The sequence below is a fragment of the Pan troglodytes genome, chromosome 4 (genome assembly GCF_028858775.2).
Source record: "Pan troglodytes isolate AG18354 chromosome 4, NHGRI_mPanTro3-v2.0_pri, whole genome shotgun sequence".
Taxonomy (NCBI): Eukaryota; Metazoa; Chordata; class Mammalia; order Primates; family Hominidae; genus Pan; species Pan troglodytes.
The window spans coordinates 43,092,610-43,106,689 of NC_072402.2; the positions used below are offsets into that span (position 1 = coordinate 43,092,610).

Genomic DNA, 14,080 nt, shown 5'->3' on the forward strand with positions numbered 1-14,080 from the left:
GACATCAGGATGGATAATCTCAGGAGATACCTCAGTGACTCAAAAAACTACTTTCAAAGGGCTTATATTAGCCACATGTGCAGGATGATTTAAAGCATAACTGTTCCCTCATCCTTTGCTTAAATAATTTAAGTAGTTCTGAAAGGACTACAGCATTTAGGATTTAGTGTGTAGAGCTAAAAAAGAATGCGGACATCAAATTTATATCCTTTCAAATGTCAAAGTTCTAAAATCCTCCCCCTGAACTGAACATATATACACACTAAATCAGTACCAATTTTCACTTCCAAATTTCTCCTATAATTAAGGCTAAAAAATAAAACAAATCACACCCCTTAAAAAATTCTAAGGGCCTCTCAAATTTTAGTGCAATCTAAAACACTAAAATTTTATAATGTCTACTGTCAAGTCTTCTGCATCAAGTTAAATGAATCTGTAGTCTTCATTTTCACAGCTTGTTGCAATGGGAACAAGTTGGGCCTGGCTAACTTGCTAAAAGTTATACAATAATACATTTTAACCTAGTGGAGTGTATGTTATTTGGTCTCATCTGTGGAAAACCATATAAGAAATTGGTAATGGTGAAGCCAGGCATGGTGGCTCATGCCTGTAATCCCAGCACTTTGGGAGGCCGAGGCAGGCGGATCACCTGAGGTCAGGAGTTCGAGACCAGCCTCAACATGGAGAAACCCCATCTCTACTAAAAATACAAAATTAGCCGGGCATGGTGGTGCATGCTGGTAATCCTAGCTACCAGGGAGGCTAAGGCAGGAGAATTGCTTGAACCTGGGAGGCAGAGGTTGCAGCGAGCTGAGATCGCGCCATTGCACTCCAGCCTGGGCAACAAGAGCGAAACTCCGTCACAAAAAAAAAAAAAAGAAAGAAATTGGTAATGGTGATTGCCTTTAGGGACATCTTGATTACCAGAGAAAAAGAAGATTTACTCCCTCTTATACCTTTTAAATATTAAACCATGTAAAATTTGCAAATCTCTTAATGTATAAAGTAAATATATACAGATATATAGATTTTGTTTTGGTATGTCATCTGATGGGATCATATCCTAAAAACAGGTATCCCAAACTACAATATTTGGAAATTTCAAGTAATGAAAAGCCTTTATTCTGGGTTTCGAATATGGTCACCTAAACTAATTTGCTAAAGATATATATTTTAAAATTTCATATGGATACATAGCCCCAAAGAATGTGTGTTAGTCTCTCATCTAGGATACTAAGTTTAGATTAATCAAGCAAAAATATAATAATGTTTTTTATCCCAAAGACCTATTAATAGCAATTCCAGAATTTTAAAATACATTTTAATTCTCTTAGCTTATCCAAGTAATGATAAATCAAATTTTGGGTATATAACCAATGTTCCAATTTAATTTTAAATCAAAATGTAACAAAACCAATAAAATCAAGTGAAATGAGACTTCTGTACAGTTAATCAGTAAAAGAAATAAGGAAAAACTTCAGGATAAAAATACCTAATTGTTGTTTGTTCATTTTTTATGTGCTGACTATAGATAACCTCTGGAAAAAGTCACCTAACTAAAAATCTCAGCTCATTACAATGTGATATACACTAAAGAATACTACTTAGTGTCTTTGGGTGAATGCTTCATATCGTATATAGATTGGGATTACTATGTAAAATGAAGATTATAAGCTATTCAACTCAGGTATGTTTTACATACTTATTTGTCCCCCATTAAGTAATAATTACCTATGAAATGCATTAAGGTTTTTTTGCTGAATAATCTGGGTTTACATAAAAATATAATGCCATTTTAATTATTACATAGCAATGTTGCTATAATCTCAAGACTATTATAAACTTGTACTCAATTATTCCTTTGAGAAAGCAGCAGCTTAGACACTTCCTCACTGTAATACTGATCAATATCTTTTTAAAGTTACATAATCTTTTATAATATCTTTTTAAAGTTACATAATGTTTAATATGTAAAAATAAAGATAAAAAACAATTGTTTTTACATATTAAAAGCAATGGTGTGAATTTCTACTAGTAAAATTATTTTTGCTGTCCAATTTTAATTTTGCTGTCCAATTTCAGCTTGATTATCAATGGTGCTATACTTCGTGGCAAAAACTGACTTATCAATAACAAAACACCTGTTCTGTAAAAAGTTCTGAATAATTTTTTCCTTCAAAGTACAGTATTAAGTAAAGGAATTTTCAATTTAGCATATAGTTTCAATTGAGAAAACCTATACTTTAAAGAAAAAGGAAGAATGTGCTGCTTTCAAAAGAGCTTGAAGAGAGTTTCAACGATTCAAACCTTCTTCTAAGGAAACGTCACAACAAAAAAGGTTTGTCTTTATACATGTAGGGGAGAAAACAATTAATAGGTTGTTTGATTAGAAACCTAAAACTTTGGCTGGGCACAGTGGCTCAGCCTTTTAATCCCAGCACTTTGGGAAGCTGAGGCGGAAACATGGCTTGAGCCCAGGAGTTCGAGACCAGCCTGGGCAACATAGCGAGATCTCATCTCCACAAATAATTTAAAAACTAGCTGGTCATGGTGGCCTGTACCTGTGGTCGCACCTACTTGGAAGGCTGAGGTGGGAGGATCATTTGAGCTTGGGTGGTCGAAGCTGCAGCGAGCCATGCTCGTGCCACTGCGTGCCAGCCCGGGCAACACGGTGAGACTGCAATTCAGAAAAAAAAAAAAAAAAAAAAGAAAGAAGAGAAGAGAGAGAAGAGAAGACAAGACAAGACAGACCTAAAACATCAAAGGTTCTCACTACCTCACTTTGACAAGTTTTTATCTTTTAATTGATGAAAACCATATATATTTATCATATAGAGCACGATGTTTTGAACTTTGACAATTTTATTTCCTTTTAATAGTTCCACTTTAAATGCTATAGGGAAGAGTTAAATTAATATCTATTTTAAGGGATTATTTTATAAATGATCCCGAAATATGTGAATTTTTAGTTTTCTGTTTTTGAGACAGGGTCTCACTCTGTTGCCCAGGCTGGAGTACAGTGACCAATCATAACCTACTGCAACCTTGAACTCCTGGGCTCAAGCAATCCTCCTACCTTAGCCTTCCAAGTAGCTGGGACTACAGGCATATGCCACCACACCTGGCTAATTTTTTAAAATTTTTTGTAGAGACAAGGTCTACTGTGTTGCCCAGGCTGGTCTCCAATTCTTGGGCTCAATCCATTCCCCTGCCTCAGCCTCCCAAAGTGCTGGGATTACAGGCGTGAACCCACCATGCCCAGCCTAAAATGACAACTATAAATTCTCGGAAGTTAATTATTTAGTTAATTCCTAGACCTTCCTAGCTCACTGAGCCTCCTCGCAGCCCCAATTCCAAGCCAGGAAATAAAATAAAATGCAGTCTATTAACTATTTGTTTTCAATAGTGAAAGTGAAGGCAAAAACTAAAACATAAATTAGATTTGGAGGTCTCTCCAGAATTCAAATATTGAAGTTTATTCCCATCCCTCTTGTAACAAGAATACCCAAGAAGCACATAAAAATGTGTACAAAGATATTCAGAGAAGTATTATTCATATTAGCCAAAAACATCAAACAAAGCTATGCTCAAAGCTCGATTAACAGAAAACGAAACATAACTTTTAATGTGAAGATGCAATTTGGAATTAAGTTAGCAACTTAAAAAACATTCATGCATCAAAAATATGCATAACATTTACAAGAGCATCAATTTTTAAATGCTCTTTATAAACATTTTATAAATTGCCATTGTAAAACCTAATGCCTAAAATTGACAGGCTAATCCTAAAATTCATCTGGAAATGCAAGGAACCCAGGGCAGTCAAAATAATCCTGAAAAAGAAGGAAAAAGCTAGAGGACTCATACTTCCTGATTCCAAATTTGCTATACAAAACAAATTTGTAATCCAAACAACAGCAATCCAAACTGTGTGTTACTGGCTGTCGTAAGGGAAGACAATGGAATAGAATTGAAAATACAGAAATGAATCCATACATTTCTGGTCGATTGATATTTGACAATGGTACCACAATTCAACGGGGAAAGATGAACCTTTTCAACAAATGGTACTGGGACAACTGGATACACAATTGCAAAAGAATGAAGTTATACTTTTCCTTGCACCATACACAAAAATTAACTTCAAATGGATCATAGAACTAAACAGAAGAAGTAAAACTATAAAACCCTTACAAGAAAACAAGAAAAAAGGCGTAATTTTTGGGTTAGGCAAATAATTTTTGGGTTAGATGCAATAAAAGCACAAGTAATAGAAAAAAATAGATAAGATGGACTTTACCAAGACTTCACGAGAATTAAAAACTTACGAGTTACTTCAAAGAGCAGCATCAAGAAAATGAAAAGGCAGGCCACAGAATGGGAGAAAATGTTTGCACATTATGTATCAGATAAGGTATGTATCCAGAATATTAAAAAAAAAAACTCTTACAACTCAATTATAAAAAGACAACCCAATTTTTAAATGGGCAATTAATCTAAATAGACATTTCTCCAAAGAAAATATAAAAATAGGCAATAAGCACATTAGCTGTGATGTTAAGCATCAAAGAAACGCAAATCGAACCACAATAAAATATTAATACTACTTCACGTTCACTCACTATATTATAATAAAAAGGACAAATAAGTGTTCGTGAGCATGTGGAGAGGAACCCTCAGATATTGCTGGTGGGATTGTAAAATGCTACAACCACTTCAGAATAGTATGGCAGTTCCTCAAAATGTTAAACATAGAGCTACGATTTGACCCAGGAATCCCATTCCCAAAAGAAATGAAAACATATGTTCACACAAAAACTTGTACAAAAATGTTCATGGCAGCATTATTCATAACCCAAAAGTGGGAACAACCAGATGTCCATCACTGATTGGATAAATATTAATAAAATGTGGAATGGAATATTATTTGACCATAAAAAGGAATTAGTACTGATACATGCTACATCATGGATAAACTTTGAGAACATTATGCTAAGTGAAAGAAACTGGTCACCATGGCCCCATTTATAGGATATGTCCAGACTAGACAAATGCAGAGAGGCAGAAAATACATTAGTTGCCAAGGCCTGGGGCAGGGGGAAAATGGGGAGTGACTGCTAATGGGTCTAGGGATTCTTTCTGGGATAACGAAATTGTTGTAAAACTGATATGGTGATGTTTACACAACTCTATGAACATATGAAAAAACCTCTGAATTGTACTACACTTTAAATGAGTGTATTGGTACGGAAATGTGAACTCAATAAAGCTGTTTAAAAAACAAAACACCTAAGGTCTAGTATATACGTTCTTTGTGGAAAACAAGGTACATTCAAGACAAATAACTATGAACTGATCTGATTACTAACCAAGACCATGCTTGAGGCACTTAGAATTAAGAATTTAACATACATTCCTTACTAGCTAAAAGATTACCCCTTTAAATATGTCTAAATCTCAACGAAAATGGACCTGCAGTACTTGCAACTGTCAGGGCATAAAATGGGATTCACGAAAGATACCTGAGTAAACACGTTCCTTTCCTGTACATGGCTGAACTGTACTTCCCATTACAAAAAAAAAAAAAACAATAACTGCAGAAAAATACTCCACCGGGAGCCGGAGAAATTCTCAAAGAAGAATCTAATACTGAGCTAAGACAAGGGGTGGAAAGAATGAGGAAGGGGAAGGAGCACAGAGTAGGGGGAGGTCTCCATGCATTTAAGCCCAAGGAGTCCAGTTACATTAAATCCAACTTTTAAACGCTTTGTGAACAGGCCCAGAGGCAAAGTCCTGGGCGCAAACCCACGAGCCGAGCTGCGAGGCTGAGAGGAAGTGCTAGTCCAGCCCAACCCCGCACTGGATTTGGTGTGGAAACCGTCAGAGGTAAAAGGGATCGCTCAGATGGGGGGCCCGCGGTGAGGGCAGGAGGCAAAACCCCTCCGCCCGGCTCTTCCAGCCAGCGCGCAGCGGGAGGCGGCTGTGCCGCGGGCCCGTCCTTCGCGTCCGAGCTGCCGCGCACGCCCCGCGCGGAGCGCGGCACCGGGAGCCTCCGGTGGGGCTGGGTCCCGTCTCCCGCCCCATCCGGCGCTTTGTCCCAGCCCCGGCGGCCGGCGGCCCCGCTGCGGGCTCCCGGGCCGCGGTGACAGCCCCCGTCCCCATAGGGCTGCGAGCCCGGGAGTCCCTATAGGCTGGCGACCGGTCGCCCGCCGGACCTCACCCAGGCGGGACGCGGCAGGAGGACGCTCACCCTGCCGGAGGGGCCGCCGCCGCCGCCCGAAGCGCACGCAGGCCAAGCTCAGGCGCCAAAAGCCTTGGACTTCGAAACACACGACTTCCAACATCCTAAGCTTACCCAAAAATTATCGACGAAATACGCCATGACCATCGTGCCGCCGCCGCGCCGGGTTCCGCGTCCGCGCCCGCCCGCCGCTGTGTAAACACGGCCCGGCCCCCACAGCACCCCCGCCTTTCGCCGCCGCCGCCTTCTTCCCAGAGACCGGCCCGCACCTTCCAGGGCGCATGCGCCACCTAGCGGCTGCCGCCGAAGGGCGAGCACTTAGACGCCACGGCCACGGTGTGCGCATGCGCCCTGTCCCCATTCTCGGGTGTTGGTAGATCTCTCTGCATCCCGGGCGCGGCTGGGTTGAGTGTTCTCTTAGGAATGGTGGAGAACTGGGTCCTTGAGGAGCCACCAGGGAGACTGCTCGCACTGTTTGCGGTGCGACGGGCACTAGCCCAGGGACAGAGGGAAGAGAAGGGCCAGCCAGCGGCAGTGGAGTCGGCAGGCTGGCTGCCCACTCGCTTTCTCTCCTCACAAGACTCGCTTCCCCGGCCTTCGAGGATCTCGAACGGACTATAGTCTGGACTCGCTGGGCTGGAGGAAACTTGGCCGCTGGCCACCCGGAGGAGACTGAGAAGCCTTTGGTCAACAGGGCGCCTTTCCTTGAACCAAAACAAAACTTTCCGAAGCCGGAAAGGAAACGCCCAGTGTCGCCTGAGAGCCCTGGAGCTGCGCGAGACCCAGGCACTGAGTGCGGCCTCGGCCTCTGACCTCTAACACGCCGGGAACAAACCAGCTGGGGCGGCCCGCAGGCCTGCGGGAGCGGAATGTGACCCGAAACCGACGGACTTCCTGACCCATAGTCCATAGTTCTCTTTAGCAACTTGGACATTTTGGAAAAAGAAACAAGTCTTAACATGCCTCGACCTGATGGAAAAACTAAATCCCCTTCCTACACCTTGCTTTCCAAAAGTTAAAAAAAAATAATTAAACGCTATTAGAGGTCTCAAGTTCACTGTCACCAGATCAGCTAGGTCCAGAATCTTCAGTTCTTGAAGCCAAGCCCTACAAATAGATTTATTGTAGCATATCACACCTCTTCAGGTGACTTAAAACAATGAGAATTCATGAGAAATTATCTTCATCCTCAAGTAAAAATCATGAAGTGCCTTTCACAAGGATGAAATTGTAAGTGCTTGTTGAACAAGGAATAATTGGATAATGGTATTGTGGTCATACTTTTTAAGAATATCTGTTAGAAAGATATAGGGTGCAGAACATCTAGGATTTGCTGAAAGTCATTTATTATGGATAGGGGTATGAGTAAGGTCATAGATGAAAAGGGATGAAACAAGATTGGCCATAGTTGCTCTATTTTTGTGTATCTTGTTTCTTTATTTTGTTTCTTTAAAAAGTCCTCATATCACTGACATTTACACTTAGTTTTGGGGAAAGTCAAACTTAGAAATAAGCTACAGCTTTCTAAGATATCAGTCTAACTGGATTTTTCTCGATGCTGAAGAACTTTTTAAAAAATTCAGCCATCTAGGTCACACAGCAAATACCTTTGGCATTAAATTCCTAGTATCACTAAAGTACTCCCTCCCACCGCCGCGCCCCCCGCCCCCCCACCCCGCACCCTTAGACCTGGGCAAGAGAGACTTCTATCCTGGACTCCATGCTCTAAAGGAACTTACATATCACACACACACATTAATTAAAAAAAAAAAATGGGTGCCTCTGCCACTTGTGATCTGATACTGAACACTGGCTCATAACCATAAATTCTCTCTCCCAGTGAAGAACACTATTCAGGCCCCAGGAAAACTCTTCTTCCTATCTTTTGTCTTCTGTCCTCAAAACAAACGGTGAACTCCAAAAGCAGTGAAAATTTGTACATAGCATGGCTGCCCATTTCAGAGACTGCTTTGGAGTCAGAATTTGAGCAGCAGAAATGCTTAGGTAAGAGAGAAGACAAATTAACTTGTCAAATCCTTCATCTCAGCTTGAATGCTATAGATTCCTGCATGACAAAGTATTGTTTCTCAGTAGTATCAAGCATACATTTTCCTTTTGTTAGTGTTCCAATGTGTGGCTATTACCTACTGACAATTTAGTATAGTATTCACAATAGTTACTGGCCTTCATTCGCATTCTTCTGCTCCCCTAAAATTTAGGAGTAGATCTGGAATGAAAATAAGTATTCTGAGTATTTCAGGTATTTGCAAGGTTCATTAGGGCCGAAACACCATATCCTGTAATTGCCTGATGTTTAAGTTGTGGAACTTTATAGTAAACAGTGATTAAGGTGACTAAATTTCAGACAAGACTGTGTAGTATAGGAAGAGTGTGGATGGTATCAGCCTCCTTCTGCACTCTCAAGTGAGGTTTCCAGGGATGAACATACATTCTGGCAGAGCATAGATAAACTCCTGAGTGGGTAGTGCTGGGTGGGGTTACAGGCATGAGCCACCGAGCTTATATGCGTTAAAGTATTTGTGCCACACTCACTTAGACTTTGCTTATCAAAATGTATTTCATTTTGAAATTATTAAAAACCAACATAGATAACAACAGTGTACAAGTCACTGCCTATAATACCTGTCACTTAAGAGTCAGTAAATGTTCAGGGAATGAATGAATGATGACATCTATCATAAAAATGTCAAGGTAGATGAGACCTTGAATATGTAATAATTCCATTATCTTTTACACATTCTCTTTTTTTTTTTTTTTTGAGACAGAGTCTCGCTTGGTTGCCCAGACTGGAGTGCAGTGGTGCGATCTCAGCTCACTGCAACCTCCACCTCCCAGGTTCAAGCGATTCTCATGCCTCAGCCTCTCAAGCAGCTGGGACTACACATGCCCACCACCACGCCTGACTAATTTGTGTATTTTTAGTAGACACGGGGTTTCACCACGTTGGCCAGGCTGGTCTCGAACTCCTGACCTCAAGTGATCCGCCTGTGTGGGCCTCCCAAAGTGCTGGGGTTACAGGCATAAGCCACCGCGCCCAGCCTACTCATCCTCTTTAATTGGTGCTTGATCCTGGAGTTTGTAGAAAATGTCATTATTTAAGTTTTTGATTTAATTTTCTCATGTTACTTTAAATATATTCAAAAGAATTCTTGTGGGCTTGAGTGTACTTCTTAAAGGATAGAGTACTTTTTTTTTTTTTTTTTTTTGAGACAGAGTCTTGCTCTGTCACCCAGGCTGGAGTGCAGTGGTGCAATCTTGACTCACTGCAACCTCCGCCTCCCAGGTTCAAGTGATTCTCCTGCGTCAGCCTCCAGAGTAACTGGAACTACAGGCATGCGCCACCACACCTGGCTAAGTTTTGTATTTTCAGTAGAGACGGGATTTCGCCATGTTGGCTAGGCTGGTTTTGAACTCCTGACCTCAGGTGATCCACCCACCTCGGTCTCCCAAAGTGCTGGGATTACAGGCATGAGCCACCACACCTGGCCTTAGTGTACTTTGTGAAATAAAAATAAAATAAAATTTAAATAACATCCAAGATTTACTGTAGCAAGAGATTGCCTGTTGGAAAGGAGCCCCTACTCAATTTGGACTTTGATTTTTGGGTGTCCCCGCTACCAGAATCATCTTTCTCTTAGGATCTCTCTCGATACCTGCTGAAGAGATATCGGCTTCCGGGGATGCTGTTGATCCCCATTAAACTCTGGCCTAAGCCTATATGTTATAGCCCAAAGCTATAGACTTTTAAAACATAACTTTATAAATGATACCAAATAAGAGAAGAGACACACAAAATAACCTAAGTCTAAATTATCTGGTTTACAAAATATGGTTTATTTCCAAGATTTGAGGGTTCAGTCTCTTAGGCAAGGCACCCAGAGCACTTCCCCCTTTCCATTCCTTAGTTTGATTTCCTCCCATTTCTCATCCTGGGTTCACAGCTCACAGCACATGAATCAACATTTAGTCATAAGGGCCATTTCCTCATAACTTCATTTGAAACTAGGTCCATGTCAGAGAGTTGACTATAAAGAAAAATGCATTTTCTCATTTTTTTCAATATAATTTTGCAAATGTACTTCCACTTGTTTCCAAGATGGGAGTGGCAGAAGAGAAGATCCTATAAACCTCTTCTGTTTCCTGCCAATTTCTTCAAGGCGTGGCATCCATCCCCTGTCAGGTGCAGTGTTCTTTCTCTGAACTCATGTTGTACTTGACAATAACAAGTGGCAAAAGAGCTAAGCTCTGTTAAAAGGCAGAAGAGAAACAAGCAGATCCCTGAAGTCTGGTACGCTCTTGTTTTTCTGTACTCAGTAGCAGCATATTAAAAGCAAAAGCCTTATGCAAAACAGAAAGGAAAGCAAAAGCTTGGCAGATGGCAGCCAGGCAGGCTGCTATGTGAGGGCCGAGAGGTAGAAGCATGTTGATCAAACTGCAGAATGGAGCTCAACATCACCCTGCACGCTACTTTCTCATTTCAGAGCGGCTTACCAGGTGGATGTGCCTTTCTTCTCTCCTAAGTGCACCTGGGATTGACTCCCTGCCTGCTCCTCATGTGGTGCCATCTCTTCCTCCAGAATGAGATGTACTTTCCCGGGTGCTCCTTCATTTTGTCATTTGTGGAAGAAGCACAAACACCTGACCAGTTGTTCCAGGGTCTGCATTGCTAGTGACCGCAGGGAACCCAACAATGCTTCAAAAATAAGAGAAATTACTAAATTACAGAAAGCCATGAAGATAATGATAATGTAGAAACACTCAGGGCTGGGCGCAGTGGCTCACGCCTGTGATTCCAGCACTTTGGGAGGTCAGGGCAGGTGGATCACCTGAGGTCAGGAGTTCGAGACCAGCCTGGCTAACATGGCAAAACCCCATCTCTACTACAAATACAAAAGATTAGCCAGGCGTGGTGGCAGGCACCTGTAATCCCAGCTACTTGGGAGGCTGAGGCAGGAGAATTGCTTGAACCCGGGAGGTGGAGGTTGCAGTGAGATGAGATCGTGCCATTGCACTCCAGCCCGGGCAAGAGAGCGAGACACTGTCTCAAAACAAACACTAAAAAATGTTTGTCATTAATGTTAAATGGAAAGACAGAAGGTGTCAAATTACAAATATGTTGAGTCATACATTTTATTTGTAAAATTACAAATATGGGCCAGGTGTGGTGGCTCACGTCTGTAATCCCAGCACTTTGGGAGACCAAGGCGGGTGGATCACAGGGTCAGGAGTTTGAGACCAGCCTGACCAACATGGTGTAACCCCATCTCTACTAAAAATACAAAAATTAGCTGGGCGTGGTGGTGCCTGCCTGTAATCCCAGCTACTCAGGAGGCTGAGGCAAGAGAATTGCTTGAACCTGGGAGGAGGAGATTGCAATGAGCCGACATCGTGCCACTGCACTCCAGCCTGGGCGATGGAGCAAGACTTCATCTCAAAAAAAAAAAGAAAAAGAAAAATTACAAATATGTAAAAAAAAAAAAAAAAGTATGTTAAATAGACAAATGTAAAACATGGAAGACATTTAAAATTTAATATAATAACATTGTACGATTTAAAGAACAATCGTTCTATGTTTTTATCTGAATATAAATGTAACTGGTCCTAATCTTCTTTAATGTCTTTCATTAACTCTCTCCTCTGTTTCATTCATTCAGGCAGTAGACATTTACTATGCACTTGTTGCAATGAAAAGATTGTCTCTGCTTGCTTTTTTTTTTTGAAACAGGGTCTTGCCGTGTTGTCCAGGCTGGAGTACAGTGGCACAATCCTAAGTCACTGCAACCTCAACCTCCTGGTCTCAAGCAAGCCTTCCTACTTATGCTTCCCTAATAGCTGGGACCACAGGCGCACACCACCATGCCCACCTAATTTTTTATTTTTTGTAGAGATGGCATCCCCCTATGTTGTCAGGCTGGTCTTGAACTCCTGGGCTCAAGTAATCCTCTCATCTTGGCCTCCTAAAATGCTGGAATTACAGGTGTGAGCCACCATGCCTGGCCATCTCTGCCTTTGAGAAATTCACAGTCTAATATAGACGTATGATGAAGATGATAGAGATCATGGCAATTATAGCAATAATGTGCATAGAAGAGTGCCTGACGCATAGTTGGCAAGCAATACACATTTGTTAAATGCATTAATTAATGAATCACTGTTCCAAAACGTAACCACAAAGAAATGTAATTTGTATTTTTATTGTGTTTTCCTTCTTTCTTTCCTTCTCTCCTTTTCCCTTCAACTCCCTCCTTTCTTTCTGCAAGGAAAGTGACAGGAAACTGCCCTGGATTCACCCAGGGTATCCTCCATTAGCACACTGATTTGGGGGTCCATGGAATAGTAGAGTCCAGAGCAACTTCTGAAACTCAGTCCTGGAGCCAGCTAGCTCCCTAGGAGATGGATGCTTATGAAGAACAGGGCACTAGAAATTGTAATAATAGGAGCCCAAGCAAGAAGCACCCTTGGCTTAGCTAAGAATGGAGGAAGTGGACTTGAAGAGCTACTCCCTTGAAGAGCCACTGAATATGAGTCACCAATGGACCAGCACCTTCTGTACACCTTGTAGCACCAGATTTCAACAGAACACAGTGTACCAGTGGTCCTATTCACTGTTTATCTAACAAACATTTATTGAACACCTGTATTGAGCTAGGCCCTCTTCTAGACACTGGTGATACAATGGTGAATGAGACAAATAATTGTGCTGCTTTCATGGCACTTAAGTGTACAGAGACAGACCAAAAGGATTTAAATAAATGATATCTTTTGGGATAGTGATACATGCTTTGCAGTATAATTGACATAGGTTGTAGTAGGGAGAGGGGGCTTCTTCTTTACCTAGAATGGTCAAAAAGGCCTCCCTGAGGACATGACATTTGAGCAGAGACCTGAATGAGCTAAAGGAAGTAGCCATGCAAAGATCTGCAGAGTAGTCCACATTAAAGCAACAACAATAAGGTCCAGAAGTAGCAGTGAGCTTGATGTGCTCAAGTAAATGAAAAGGGGGCCAGTTTGGCTGGAGTGCAGTGATCAAACAGAAGAAGAACAGAAATGAGATCAGACAGGAAAGCAGAGTCAATTCAGAGAGAGGCTAGTTTGTAATCTAAGCACCATAGGAAGCCAATGGAGGATTTGAAAGCAGCAGAATGATATCTGATTTATGATTTATGGAAGATCACATTCAGGCCAGGCACGGTGGCTCACACCTGTAATCCCAGCACATTGGGAGGCCGAGGCTGGTGGATCACTTGAGACCAGGAGCTTGAGACCAGCCTGGGCAACATGATGAAACCCCGTCTCTACTAAAAATACAAAACTTAGCAAGGCGTGGTGGCACACACCTGTAATCCCAGCTACTCAGGAGGCTGAGGCAGGAGAATTGCTTGAATCCAGGAGGCAGAGGTTGTGGTGAGCCGAGATCGTGCCACTGCACTCCAGCCTGGGCAACAGAGCAAGACTCCATCTCAAAAAAAAAAAAAAATCACATTGACTGCTCTCTGAAAGGAAGGGTAGTGGAAAAAATATTTGAGAGGCCACTCCAAAGATGGATATAATAGACCTGGCAAGGGAAGGTGATGGCAGGGACTGGGTGACAACTGTGGAAATGTAAGAAGTTATCAGGCTCAAGCTCTACTTGGAAGGTAAAGCTGACAGAGCTTGCTAATGGATTGGATTTAGGGCGGGAAGGAAAGAAATCAAAGATGATCCTAGAAGTTGTGCCTGAACAACTAGGTGTATAGTGAATGGTGCCACAACGATAGAAAAATGTGGAGAGGAGCTGGTTTGGAGAAAGAACTCAGTGGTTTTATTTATTTATTTATT

At 41.8% G+C, this 14,080-nt stretch overlaps 1 protein-coding gene across 4 annotated transcripts in view; it reads right to left on the bottom strand.

The window, feature by feature from the left end:
- Positions 1-7,210, bottom strand: part of FCHO2 (FCH and mu domain containing endocytic adaptor 2) — a 136,184-nt gene extending 128,974 nt beyond the window's left edge. For all 4 annotated transcript variants that reach the window (XM_054684294.2, XM_054684296.2, XM_054684295.2 and 1 more), the window contains exon 1: positions 6,356-7,210. In XM_054684294.2, the coding sequence (XP_054540269.1) occupies positions 6,356-6,388 (33 nt within the window). In that variant the 5' untranslated portion in view covers positions 6,389-7,210. The remainder of the gene's footprint in view (positions 1-6,355) is intronic.
- Between the last annotated feature and the right edge of the window lie 6,870 nt (positions 7,211-14,080).